General features: G+C 41.8%; 1 protein-coding gene across 2 annotated transcripts in view; it reads right to left on the bottom strand.

Moving 5' to 3' along the window:
- Positions 1-386: 386 nt before the first annotated feature.
- The window catches only part of LOC107737106 (neuronal membrane glycoprotein M6-a), a 68,805-nt gene continuing 54,401 nt past the window's right edge, over positions 387-14,790 (bottom strand). For both annotated transcript variants that reach the window (XM_016548539.1, XM_016548538.1), the window contains exons 2-7: positions 9,870-10,062; positions 8,488-8,644; positions 7,961-8,114; positions 6,759-6,835; positions 4,537-4,602; positions 387-2,518 (exon numbers count right to left, since the gene is read on the bottom strand). In XM_016548539.1, the coding sequence (XP_016404025.1) occupies positions 2,366-2,518; positions 4,537-4,602; positions 6,759-6,835; positions 7,961-8,114; positions 8,488-8,644; positions 9,870-10,062 (800 nt within the window). In that variant the 3' untranslated portion in view covers positions 387-2,365. The remainder of the gene's footprint in view (positions 2,519-4,536; positions 4,603-6,758; positions 6,836-7,960; positions 8,115-8,487; positions 8,645-9,869; positions 10,063-14,790) is intronic.

Below are 14,790 nucleotides of genomic sequence, written 5' to 3'. Positions count from 1 at the left end.
TGGAGTTTTTCCTTTCCATATTCACCTTTTCCTGTTGAATGAAGTTATTAAGCCAATGTTTGCTGCTTCAATCACTGATTATTACGTTTAAAGAATTGCATACACTTTACAAATGACTCTTGAATGATTTATATATTAATGGAAAGACTAACAATTTTGGTTAAAGTTAGGTTAAAAATTCACAGACTTGGGTGTTCCATGTATAAGCATGCTATAGGTCAGCATTTCCTTGTACTGTAAAAATCTATGCATTTTAACTATGGATTGTTTTAAACTATACAGTACATGCAATAATAACAGGCTTCATAAAAGGTCACTTACATGACTTCAAAATAAAGTACCTACCAAACGTACACAATAAACATGAACAATTAAAACAAAACAGATTAACAAGTACACAAGTGTCTTTATTTACGCAAGCAACTTTGTTCCTACAGTTCGAAAAGAAAAGAAAAAAGCCACTGTCAAGCTGTTGGCACATTTATGTACAAAACCAGTTAATTTTACTGCCTGCTACAAAGCATTCTCAGTGAAAGTACAAAAAAGTAGTACAGTATGTGGATAAAGCTGAAAGCAATGTCATACTGTAATACTGTATGTAATGTAATACTGGATACGCGCCATCAAAACAAGAATAGGTTTAAGACATGGTTCGGAAAAATCATCACAAACTAGAAAGGACAAAACTCAAACACTACAACCTAATAAGATATATAGCTTAATATTGTTAGAGTAGCAACTGTAATACTGCACATTTAGAAAAAATATAATTGACCCCAGCAAGACAGTCATAAGTGTAAAATTCAACTTAAAATATTTTTTTTTTTTTTTTTTAGTTAGTTAGTTAAAACTATTACCATTGGATGCATAACCATGCCACAAATAACAACTATATTTATGTTTTTTTTTTTTTACCTAATACAAGTTTCTTTTGTGGTTTTAAAAAAGCTGCATGACTAATAAGAGTACAGGGACTCAGAGCTGATTCCAAATGCACTTACACCAAAAAAACTCACAATGGTCCATAAGTGCACAAAAACTAGCTTGTTTTTTTATTATGTTTTTTTTTTTTTGAGACACTGACAAAAGTATTTTACTGCAAAAGTAGGGCAACTGAAGTCGGCAAGACCGAGCCAAAACACTGAGTTTTGAGTAACACATGCTTGTACATCCATATCTTTCTTGTATTTATTCGGAACGTGTTCGATTTTTACATAAATACCTTGTTTATTTAACCTTCCACAGTGTTTGGCAGATTCGTTGCAATCAACTTTTCCACTTAGATTTATACTTCTCTGATATGAACGACAATCTCAAGAATATCAACTAACACTGACTGCCGAGATGTGTTTTAGAAACTGACATGAAATGTGTATACATTTAAAGAGATATATACAGTTCAGATGAATGATGGAAAAATGTGTTTTTGTTGGAGTAAGTTAAAGCTAAAACTAAGCAATAAAACACCTGAAAATGTTATTTGCATGTGAGAGTATGGCTTGCAATGGATGAGAGAAAACAAATATCCCAAGGCAAATCCTACTTGACCGCTCTAGCTGATTTGAGATGTTCTTTCTCGGTCCTTCTTTCCCAATCAGCAGCCATCTCTGTCAAAGCTTAATAAACGTTACTAAGCACCAGTGTCACACCTTCCATTAATACTGCGCACAGCTAGCATATACAGTTAGGCCAAGCTACAGTATAGCAGTAAAAGTTACTTTAAGGTACTTTTTGAAATCCCTGGCACTCCAAAACTGAATTGGTTGGAAAAAGAATCTGTACATTGTTTGTGCTGTTGCTGCTATAATTGTGGCAGCTTGAGCAATTAACCTGTAAATCATAAGTTACAAGTTTGGTCACATTTTGGTTTTTAAAAAGTCTGAAGAAAATCTAAATCATGACTAGCCATTTATAGGGTGAGCTTGAAGAGCGCAAATCATCAGTGTGTGATACAAAAATGTGAAAAGTGTTCTTTAATCCCTTTGGCTAAACCCAAACCCCCTAACAAGACCCAATGAGACCTAAAAGTATGAAGTCACTCAATTTAGTGTGTTCTCAAACATGTCAACGGAAAAGGAAATCGGAACAAGGACAAAGAAACAAAATCTAAATCCTGGGTAGTCAGAGACGTTGCCATGGAGACGATAAACACGTCCCTAGACCAACATTCTGGGTCACACCCGTACATACCAAGTGTTACAGTTATTTACCACCCCATCCCATCCAATCCCTTACCCCTGGAAACCATGGAAATTAAATATAGTTAAGTTTAGTTTATATGTGTGTCTTCAGGGAGGGGAAGGGCATGCTTATGTGTGTTTGTGTGCGTGTATACATATTTATATGTGTGCGCATGAGCGCGTGCTTATGTGTATGCGTTCAGACGCTCTTTAGAGCGAGTAGAGTGGATATCATGAAGCTCCTGCTCCTCCTTGGACTTGATATCCTCGTATTTCTGCATCCGGCAGGCGTCCTTCACGTAAGCCCAGTTAGCCGACAGCACCATCAGGTAGTGCACCTACAGCAACACAGTGGTTAGAGGGGAGGGTTAGTGTTAGTGCTGATGACCCATCTGTACCCACATAGAGGTCAAAAAGATTACTTTGGAGACTGGGAGGGCATTTAATGGCCCAGTTTAGACTGGAACTAGATCAGTTATTTCCCTTGTCAGACGATGTGGCGACCAGTTCCAGCTGAATGTAAGCCAGGTTAGTTTGTTCATTTACACTTGTTATCGCTTGTAACTGGTGGGTTAACTCGGGGAGGTGGGGGAAGGACAGGGACTGAAACGATATTGCAAAATGGAAGAGCCTGGGTGTCATTTTAATCAAGCCAATTAAGGGACGCCATTATGAAAGTCGCTGTCGTGGGTGATGGTGGTGGGGCCCTTGGTGGAAAGAGAGTGTGTCGGGAGCTGGCTTCAGAAACGCGTGCAGTACCTCCCCGTGCTCTTTGACGTCAGAATGACGTGGTTATGGATGAGGATAGACACGGCCACCACCTAACACAGTAGCCAGGTCATTGAAAAAGAGAAAGGAAGAAGGTTACTTGCTGCCTCCTAAAAACCCTATTCCTAACTCCTGTTCACCCTCACATCGTTCCAAACCTGTATGATATTCTTTCTTCTGTAGAAAAGAGTATGAGATGTTTTATTTACACTGAAAGTGCAGTGAAAGTGAATGATGAACAAGAGCTGTCAAGCTCCAACAAGCATCATAAAAATCCATACAATTCCATGTCTTCTGAAGCCATATGATACCTTTTTATTTACTGATAATCTTGTCCTTAAAGCACTTAAATGTTATTTCCGCTATTTGTATATTTGAATAAGTGCATCAAGAGGAACCACAATAAAGGCAAACGTCATTGGTTCTTGTGGGTCTCATAACCAACTGTGATGTGCCAAATTGTTTCCATATTACTCCATATTCATGTGTATTGTTAAATCATACAAATTAGGGAAAGACGTATGATGCCTTTTAGTATGCGTTTTAGGAGCCTTTGGTCAAAAGAGCTGCAAAACGTCTTTGTTTGTGATTGTTTGGAACAACAGATTAAATAATTCATGGCAAAATGTTCATTTTTGGATGAACTATCCCTTTAAATTTGGATGGTTCAGAAAATTGTGTTATAATTATATGCATTTCCAGGACAAAAATGGCTTTTTTCTGAAGTTCCTCTGTAAACCATTGGGTGGCATTATTGCTGCACAAATCAGCAAACCGCAAGCATGCAGCAGTATTCTCTGAAAGGTATGATGTAATTATATAATCAAAAGAGCACACATTATGTAGAGCTTTTTTTTCTAAGTACTTAATGTCCAGGTTGTTTTCTCATTTCCAAACTGGTGTGGAATGCAATTAACTCTGCCTTTGCAGAAAACAGACTCATTGTGCTTTTCACACACACACTGCAAGGAAGCTTAAGCAGAAAACAAAAGCACAATGCAGTGCAAAAATACTTAAGTGTATTGACCGCATCAAATTAATTTGATGCTATACTATTTACCTTCTACATAAGCTCTTATATTAACCAATGAAAAACAGCTTTCCGAGGTTCAAACCAAAGGGTAGAAAAGCTGCCTCACAGAAAATGGTGTCTCACAATCACTTATCGCCGTTCCAAACAAGCTTCTCTCCTTCCTTCCCTCTCCTCTTCTGTTTCCATGGCAACAACACCTCCTGCAATTTCAATGGTGAGCATTCCTTTCCCTCTCTCTATCTGTCGTCTTCTCTCTTTGCTCACTCACTATTTTACAAGAGACCTTGGATGTATATTGCATTTTAGACAAGCCTGCACATTCTTTCCTGATATACTGTAATTCTGTAATTCACTGTAAATCTATTACACACTTGTTGTGCTTAGATTTCATATAACTTGAAGGTGTCACTGGAATCATAGGATTAATGAAACTCATAAATCAATCTAAATTTCGTTGTATTGCCCTAAAAAATTGATTTAGGGAAAACTTGTGCAATGTAGAAGCTGAGCAATCAAGAAAGAAAGGTAGAAAGAGACAGCAGTGGAAATGCTCACCATGGCAATAACGGCTGCTCCAGCCCCCGCAAGTGCGCAGACAAACAAGTGGAATGTCAGATCCAGCTGGAGAAAGGACAAAAAAAAAAAGACTCTGAAGAGGAGAAAACATGGATGGGTTTTCACTGGCAAATCATCAAGAAGTACAGATAAACCTACGAGCCAGATTTACTAAACAAATAAAAAATTGTGCAACTATCCGTAAACTGACTACCACAAACCTTAGTAAATCATGTTGCATGATTAATTTAATTGCACTCCATTTTTTTTTTTTCGTAAAGGAAAACTTCTACAAATGCATATGCAAAAAGGTCAGTCGCTAAAATAACTGTCCAAATTTTTCACTGCGTGCCTTTAGTAAATCTGGACAGCAAGTGTTTACACTGGTGCAAGTTGTAAATCTGGCCCTAGATCGCCAAAACAATCTAAAATGATAAACTCTAGGCTATAGGGACATCTTTACTATAATAATAATATTGTGAAAGCATAACATCCGCTGGCATATGACTTGTGGTATTGTTCATACAAGGAGCTGCACGATCTTGCAAATAAATATTACATTTTAACTATTACATATTTATATGGAGGAATCCCCGTTGCACTGTGACTTCAGTCTTAAAAGCATGGTTCACAATGTCTTCCTATTCTCTCTCTCACTTCCCACCCTTCATTATGTTATAGGTCGCTGACTATAATGGTGGACTGAATTTAGATGAAGGCTAAAAGATAGGATAAAATAAGCCCATTGTCACGCTCCCTACTGTGAGGAGCGAGGAATGAGGAGACGGAGGGGAATTCACTATGATACATACTTTATTCTTTCACACGGAATCAGGGACACACACGTAGGAAACCGGTAACGACGTTTCGACAAAGAAACATCCGACAGACTACACTTTAAATACAAGACATAACGAGGGAGTAAATTAAACGCACCTGAACCAAATAAACAAACACAGGTGGAGACTAATGAACTCATTAAAAAAAATACTTGGGGATGCTTACGGGCTCCGAGGCCCTCCGTGGGCCATGACGGAACTGGAGCCCTCCCTGGGCTTAACTGGGGATCCGAAGCCCTCCCTGGGCTTAACTGAGGATCTGGAGCCCTCCCTGGGCTTAACTGGGGATCTGGAGCCCTCCCTGGGCTCAACGGGGGATCTGGAGCCCTCCTTGGGCTCAACGGGGGAACAGGAGCCCTCCGTGGGCTATTCTCGGGAATAGGAGCCCTCCTTGGTCTATACTCGGGAACTGGAGCCCTCCGTGGACTATACTCGGGAACTGTGAAGCGCTTACGAGGAGCTGGCACTGGAGGGTGCTCTGGAGGAGCAGGCACAGCAAGGCGCTTTCGAGGAGCTGGCACTGGAGCCAACTCAGGGGCTGAAGCCGACACTGGAGCGAGCTCTGGGGCTAGGATGAAGGCAGAGAACAGTCCTTTTTCTCTTTGTCCTCCTCCTTTCTTTACGGGTGAACTGGGCAGCCGGCGGGCTTGTCGTTGCGGTAACCGGTGGGCTTAAGTGTGCCGCGGCTGGCGGGCTGGAGAGAGCCGCCACCGGCGGGCTTGACTTCGGAATGGCCGGCGGGCTGGAGAGAGCCGCGGCCGGCGCACTTGACTGGGGAGCGGCCGGCCATACTGGGCTGACGACTAGGGTGGAGCTTAGGAGGACCGCGGGGAATTTTGGGAAGATCGCAGCGGATTATCTCGTCATCCAACCCCAGCAGGAAGCACGCACCTAGTGCGGCATCGTGCTAGCTCACCCGGTTAGAGAGCTCGAGAAAACCCTCCACATATCGCTCCAACCTCAGACCGCCCTGCCGCAAACCCCACAGCGCGTCCTCAGCTGCAGTGATCTTTTCGTGGTCAAGTCTTCTGTCACGCTCCCTACTGTGAGGAGCGAGGAATGAGGAGACGGAGGGGAATTCACTATGATACATACTATATTCTTTCACACGGAATCAGGGACACACACGTAGGAAACAGGTAACGACGTTCAGACTCGACAAAGAAACATCCGACAGACTACACTTTAAATACAAGACATAACGAGGGAGTAAATTAAACGCACTTGAATCAAATAAACAAACACAGGTGGAGACTAATGAATTCAATGAAATAATCAGGACAGGAACATAACCAAAAAAGGGCTAACACTGGGACACAGGGAGCACATGAGGAACAAAACACAACGCAAGCCTGACACCCATCTTCTGAACTGCCAACTGACCTCATTAGATTCACACATCTTGATGAAGTTCTCAGAAGCGGTGCACAGTTTTTTCTCCTCACCGATGGACACAATTCCTGCAATTTAAAGAAAGTGAGATGTGTTAACAGCAGATTTATTAATAATGCAATGATAGTACATGCATAAATGACAATTAGGTATGTCAAAGCTGCCATTTAGTGTTCAGTTGTGCTAATATGTAAAGTCATGGGCTGTGTCCGAATGCTTAGGCTGCTGACTTGTTATCAGGCAACGACTTTGTATGCAGCGTTTGAGCTTTAAGTCACCTCACAAAACTGATTTCGGACATGCTTCTAAGGCAGCGTAACGGTTTAATGACAAAACAAAAATAGAACAAGCTTAGGTGAATATTTAATAACTATGATATTGATTTCTCACTGCAAAAAGTGCAAAAAGTTGGTCAGAAACATACATTTACAGACAAACTGACCACCAAATGCAACTTTCAGACACCACCTTTATTTTTTTAGCTCAACCATCACGGAATGGAACACACAGGATTGTGGGATATCAAAGGCAGCAAAGGATACATCTATGCTGCCTTCAAAAATCAATCAAATGAAGGCATCTCAGGAGACAGGAAGTGAAGCTAACATTGGTTCAGATGTGCCTTGATGCCTTCCTACCTTGAAATGCAACCTTTGATGTTGCAATACTGTTTTAAAATCGGCGTATTATATTTAAATGTTATAATGGTGCTTCCAGCAGTGATGATACACCATGGTGTTCTGTAATATGTAACAAGAGTGTTTAATGATATCTTAATATTGTTTATATATGCGTTCTGTCATGTAGCTGTTGCAAAAAAAATTATTTTTTTTTTAATACAAAAAAAAAAGAAGTTGTTTTTCAATATCCTCTGCCCTTGGATGTAGTCTGTCACATTCTGTAATTCCCGCACTAAAACATGCAATAAACTCCAATATAAAACAACTTCTAAGTTGTTTTCAGTAATCTCAGACATTTACAGCCCTACAGCCAGCTAGACTTGGCATTCACTGATACTTATTTAGTAATCCAGATCCACTTGAATGTGACTAGAAAATAGCAGTCCTAGGCAGCGTTCCCATCCATAGATCCATATTTTATTTTGCTGGCTAAGTATTTTGTTTACACCAGCATGCATAGAACATGAGAAATTACTTAAAACGTGTCAGATGTTGTTGAAATGAGCCACGCACCATACTGACGCAGGTCGAAGCAAACGTTGGAACTTTCCACCAGTGTGGTGTTCTGACAGGTGTTCCAGATGTTGAAATACATGAAGACTGGCAGGGAGGTGAATGCTGTAACTCCCAGCCAAGCCAACATGAAGATATAAGTAAGCATGATGAACTGAAGGGAAGAGAAAGAGATATTTATCTATTTAGAGATGGCACAGAATCGCTTATGAAGTGGCACTGAAGTGTCTTTACACAGATTGTATAATGCTGCTCAGAGGTGGCATAAATGCATGCACAGCAATTACAAATGTATACTGTGATACTAGTGTCTAAGGTGGGTCAGGACAGGCATAATTTAGTCTTGCTTTAATGCTGCATTTTGTCTTCACACTGAATTCTGAGCTGGCACAGAGCAGTCTTAACTTGGCTGTGTAAAGACACCTTTATAATTTCCATAACTTCAGTAACTCATAAATGTAGGGATGTATGATATGCATGCTCTCCTGCCTGTGCATTAGTTCTTTTAGATGGGTGGTTGATCTTACCCAAGCACTGACACAGCGCCCACAGGTGGTGATCTTAAAGTCCCCATAGAGGTCCCGAATGGCCCCAGTGGTGAAAAATCCCTCCACCATCAGCAGAATACCATAAACGAAGAAGGCTGCTGCCACTCCATAGATCACATACTTAAAGATGTCAATCCTGAGGAAGCAAAACAATAAGTAAATTAGTCATTTCCTTATGAAAAGAGTGTCTGTGCTTATCTTGCACACAATGGTAATTCAATAAGACAATAGGGAGAATATTGGTGGCAAAGTATTTTGTGAAGCCCTAATCCACTTGATTTTGTGTGCAGATTAAATTCAATTTCAAAGCCTTACTCCAAAGTATTTGGTAAAACAAGGTAAAATGGCTGAAAAATGCTGCTCCACACACTGCCACTATTCCTTCCTCCACCCACTCCTTTCTCTCGTTCTCTCTGTCCATCCTGCTCTCCTTCCCACCAGTGGAGTTCCGGTGAGCAGGTGTGCTTGCGATTTCAGAACACTTAATTCTCTGAGTGGGACTGATGCCAAAACCTAACATGGTAGATCAGAAAAAAAACAATCTTGTGTTTCTGTGTGTCACTGTTCTTTAGAAATGTGTGTGTGGAAAAATATATTTCTAAATAACACTCTCCTCAGTCTCCATTTCCTATAAGGCTGAATGATGTAAACACAAGGTTCAATGAATTCAATTTAATTCATTATAATAATTATAAAGTGCATTTCTTTACTCCTTCTAGATATATCACACAGAAATTATTCTGGATGGTCCCTATTAACTAATCATTGAGCTGTGGTGAAAATCCTTTACCTAATTTGATGTTACCATACAAAAATGACCAGCCTTCTAAAAATTACTTGTAAATCTCTCATTATGCCCATTATCACCAAATCTCAGTCTTTAAAACAGAGGTTCATAAGCCTACAGAGGCCTACAGAACAATCAATCACTTCCAAAAAGAAATACAAATTCATTTTTGACCGGGAACACCACAAATGTAACAAGGTCGGGGGGGAAAAGTACTAAAATTATATATATATACATATAGATGGATGGATGGATGGATATTTAGTCGAATGCGATAACATTAACTAGCATGTTCAGAAAAAAAGAAAATCCTCTCTGGGTCAAAATGACTGGACCACAGCATGAGGGCTAAATAAGTTGAATAAAGGCAAAGTGTATGCAACTAGTCTGCATCTTGCTTAGTGGTAAAGATAAACCACAAATTAAGACAATGAATGATTAATAAACTAGTTTCAGTACTACATTATTAAGAACTGGTGACATAAGCTGAATTAGATACATGCACATTTCAACAGACAGCAAAGCCTGACTGTATGTTCTTTTTTTATTATGACTTTGGTATTGTGACACTCACATAGTAAAGACATCCAGGGCATCAACAGGCGACCGGACAACATCAAAATAGGTCTGCAGGATGGTGACGGTTCCAGAGAGAGCCTCATGACCACAGCCACAGAAGAGCGCCACCCCGGCATACAGCAGAATGGTCGCAATCAGAGAGGCGTAGGGAATCCCACTCAGGCATTTGAGGCAGCATTCAGAGCACCCTGGGAACAAGAGTAAGAGTCAGTCCATAACTTCTTCAAGAGCAAGTGTGTATAACAACCAATAGCTTTGCTTTGCTACCAATATATGCCGATGATGTTGTTAAATATAGGTGTAGAGGTGCCAGAGAAATTCAAATCAAGTATAATCAAGGGAATGTGTTAAAAATGTACTCAATTAAGTATCTTGAGTAAAAGTATTTAAAAATAAAAAAAAAGTAATTTTTGATTAAATGGAATTACAATTGATTAAATCAAGGTACAGTGGTGAAAACTGGAGTAATGAAAATAAAGCTTTGCCATCACAGGAATAAATTACATTTTAATATATATATATTACAATATAAAACAGTTATTTTAAATTGTATTAACTAAATTTCACAGTTACTGTCTTCTTTTAAAATCAATATAAAATGTATAGGTAACACTTTACAATAAGGTTCCATTAGTTAATGTTAGTTAATATATTAACTAACAGGAACAAACCAAGAACAATACATTTATTACAGTATTTATTAATCTTTGTTAATGTTAGTTAATGAAAATACAGTTGTTCATTGTTAGTTCATGTTAATTCACAGTAATGTTAACAAGCACAACTTTTGATTTTAATAATGCATTAATAAATTTTGAAATGCTGTAGAAGTATTGTTCATTCTTAGTTCATGTTAACTAAAGTAGTTAACTAATGTTAACTAATGAACCTTATTGTAAAGTGTTACCAATGTATATTTATTTACTGCAATAGCACTGCAAAAGCATAAATCCTTGAGGGTTATAAACAGCAAGGTTTATGTAAATAAAACACATGCAAATGCTGAATTAGTGTGCCGTAAGTCCATTACCTAACTCAGAGTGGTAACAGTTTTACTGAATGAAAGTGCAAAGCAATTTCTATTTGCACAGTCCAAGAGAACATCCATTCCCACACATGTCACAGGGGAGGACGTTTACTGTGACTCTAACCAATCATAACTGCCGCAGCTGAGAGATTCATGGACACAATTCAACAGCACGCAAACAATATTGATTGCAAAATTGCAAGCAAAGAATGGCACCAGTGGCGGCTATTCTGCAGCATGGAGCAGCAATGATTTATGGGTTATCATAATCAAAGCCCACCAGTACAGGAAAACATAAAGAGCAGGTCTTCAGAGGATGTTCACTATCATGTATACCTTAGAAGAAAAATAAGAGTCCTTATTGTGGAACTCAGTCAGTCAAGCAGGCTAAATGTTCACAGCACAACCTCTTAAGCCCTGCAGCAAAGACTTAATACAGACGATACAGCTGAAGTTGAACGCTCATGGTTCTTGAGCTTACATCCCATCTTCCCATTGAGCTAAGTTGCTATTGGTGCAGTGGAATTGTATCTGCTTTCTCCTCACTCCTTGTAGCTGCGGCCCAGAACCTGCTGTTTACAGGCGTGTGGATAATGTGCATTTTGCAGCACTGACCCAGCTGTTACAGGGGAAACAGACTTACACCTCCATTACACCTTGAGAAGAGCCTGCAGCTCTGAAATGCTCTGGACAGCAGGCGACTGTTACTGCATCAAAACACGCATTATGTAAGCCTGACTGATTTTTAGTAATGCACAGATTAAAAAATGATAACAATATTTATTTATTAAACACACAGTGCATTAGTAAAGTGTACTGGAATTTCAGTCAGTGCTCAAACATTTCATATGCGTCGATCCTTCTTGTTTTGTTTTCTATTCAAACATGAGTTTAATAAGAAAAACAATTAAAATAAAAATGATAGAATAAATAAATCAAAATGTTTAAATGTCGGAACATTTTAAGAAGATTATAAAGTCTGCAGTCTGAGCATGGGTCAGTAAGATTGTATTTATTTATTTATTAATTTATTGAAAGGAATTAATACTTCTATTCTGTAAGAATGCTTTAAACTGATGAAAAGTGGCATTAAAGATATTTATAATCTTACAAATGATTTCTATTTCAAATAAATGCTGTCTTTTTCTTTCTATTCATTAAATATTCTTTAAAAATGTCAGTTTCCAAAAAATTATTAAGCAGCACAACTCTTTTCAAGATTGATAATAATAAGAAATACTTATTGAGCAGCAATTTCTGAAGGATATGTGAGATTGAAGATCAATACAATACCAATATAACTTTTCCTCTTCAGGAACTCGAGCTGCGTCGGAAAACGCTTTGGGAACGCCTTCTGTGACCACGCTCTGAATCACATGTGAAATCAGTCCAATAGCTTGGCGAGACGTCATGGCCAGGAAGCTATAAAAGCATGTGCGCCGGAGCCGGCGTCAGCTTTTTGTCATTCAGCAAGCGCTCTGTGTGTGTGTCAGTCTGATATCTGTTTGTGAGTCTTATTTAGTGTTGTCTGTCACAAAATCACAAGACAAAACCAAACACCTAAGGGCTAGGGCAGGCAGCATTCAGGCTGTGTGTTCCTCCCTGCCCGCGTTACTTTACGGGAGGGGATACACACAGTTTGTTTGTTGTCTGCTTGGGAGCGAAGCACAGTTGTTACTGCCTCGCTTCGCTCTCAGAGGGCTCTCTTTGAGGAGGGAGCTTTTACTAGCATTCCACGCGGTGCCGGCCCCGCTTTCGCCAAGGCAGAGCGGCGGCTGTGCTCGTGGGTTTCGCATATGGGCGGCGCCCGCTCTCGGGGTTTTGGAAGCCCGCGCTGCGGTCCTTCTCCCCGGGGAGAGGGCACAACGCTCCGCCTGTCTTTCTCCGAGGAGATTGATATGGAGGGCGTCAAAGAGCTCGCCAGTTGCACAAGCATCAGTTACACAAGCAATATTATGCCTGATATTATAATGAGCAGCATTAATAGGGAGCGGAGCTCGAGCAGTCGGCTCTCGGGGGGCGGATTGTGCTTTTACCGTTGTTAAGCGCTCCGCTCTCGCCGGGCACGCTACGAGGAGTGTGTCTGTGCCTGTGATCTTGCGATTGCGGTCCCGCTGCTGCTGAGGCACGGCGGCGACTGAGATCGCGGGGATCGCACATTATCTGGCGGACGGGTTGGAGACGGCTCGTCCTATCTCCACTCATGTTCCCTAGATCTAGAGCGAGGCAACGCTTATATTACATCATTCGTTTTTTGATGTGAATCTTTCTCACCAGATCGTATTTACTCCTCTGGTTGTTTGACTGCATTTAATTCTGAGGAATAAAATGAAGTTTTTATCTGACTATGAGAAGTTAGATATACAAGGGCTTTTGGGATAAAAATGTCTAGAGTGAGAGCATGCGTTTACCTCTCTTCCTCTGAGGAGGTTGAGGCGGTCAGCAGGGTCTGCTGGGCGGGAGCAGTACCAACCTACCGTGTTCCAGCCCCTCATTATGGGGGCCTCACTTCTCATACTCTGCAGAGTCTAGAGTCAGAGTGGCGCTCCCAGGCCGAAGGCTTCTAGCAGAAGGCGGGTCTGCGGACCGTCATTCTCGCTGGATAGTCTTCGTCGTAAACGTCCTGACGCCTACTCTGGGGAAGAGCGGTGTACACCTCATTACACAGTGCCCGTTTCTCCTCAGTGCCCTCAGGAGATCGGTCTGCCAACCCTGCCGGTGTTCCAGGGCGCAGCAGTCTCCGGCGAGCGCTTCTCTCAGTTACCGCCCGGAAACTTTGCGGTACTAAGAGGCTCGCTACCTCTACGGAAGTCTCTAGAGCAGCTTGTACGGCCATCCCCTACCGGTCCGCCGCTTCAGGGCACCGAGCTAGCTTTGGGAACGCCTTCTGTGACCACGCTCTGAATCACATGTGAAATCAGTCCAATAGCTTGGCGAGACGTCATGGCCAGGAAGCTATAAAAGCATGTGCGCCGTTTTCAATAGGAGACTTCAGCTATGAGGGTCCTGATGCTGTGGCTCAGGACCTCGGAGGGCAGGCCCCTCTGGGGAAGAGAGGTTCACAACGCATTATACGGTGCCCGTCTCCCCCCAGTGCCCCCAGGAGATCGTTCTGCCAACCCTGCCGGTGTTCCAGGGCGCAGCGGTCTCCAGCGAGTGTTTCTTTCAGTTACCGCCCGGCAACGTAGCGGCACTGAGAGGCTCGCGGCCTCTGCAGAGGCCCCCAGAGCAGCTAGTTCGGCCTTCCCCTGCCGGTTTGCCGCTTCAGGGCACCGAACTAGCCATTCTGGGCACACCAGAGATCAGTCTTGAGAAACTGATTCCCTTTGTAGATTATTTAGCAGCGTGGAAGCTCCTGCCAAATGTGTCTCAATGGGTCCTGCGTACTGTAGAAAGAGGCTACAGAATCCAGTTTGGTTCTCGTCCGCCTCGATTCAATGGGGTCACCCCCACTCTAGGGGGTCCCGAGCAGGCTCTGGTATTAGAACAGGAAGTAGTTACTCTCTTAAGGAAGGAGGCCATCGAGGTGGTCCCACCGCACGAGACAGACTCCGGGTTCTACAGCCGGTACTTCACTGTTCTGAAGAAGGATGGGGGTTGCGTCATATTTTAGGTCTGTGCCTATTGAACCGCTCGCAGCTGCGTCCAACGTGATAACTCTTGGCCTGCTGTACATGAGACCTCTACAGTGGTGGCACAAGACCAAGAGGTTCTCCCCGAGGGGAAACCCGCTTCGCATGCTCAAGGTCACGTGGAGGTGCCTACAAGCCTTAGACATGTGGAGGAAACCTTGGTTCTTGTCTCAGGGCCCGGTGCTGGGAGCTTCTTGTCGCCGCATATGCTAGCGACGGATGCGTCCCTCACCGGTTGGGGTGCTGTCATAAGTGGC

This window comes from Sinocyclocheilus rhinocerous, unplaced genomic scaffold (genome assembly GCF_001515625.1).
Source record: "Sinocyclocheilus rhinocerous isolate Xijiao unplaced genomic scaffold, SAMN03320098_v1.1 scaffold344, whole genome shotgun sequence".
NCBI classification, from domain to species: Eukaryota; Metazoa; Chordata; class Actinopteri; order Cypriniformes; family Cyprinidae; genus Sinocyclocheilus; species Sinocyclocheilus rhinocerous.
Note: the sequence above shows the minus strand (reverse complement) of the source record. Positions and strands in the feature narration are given on the sequence as shown.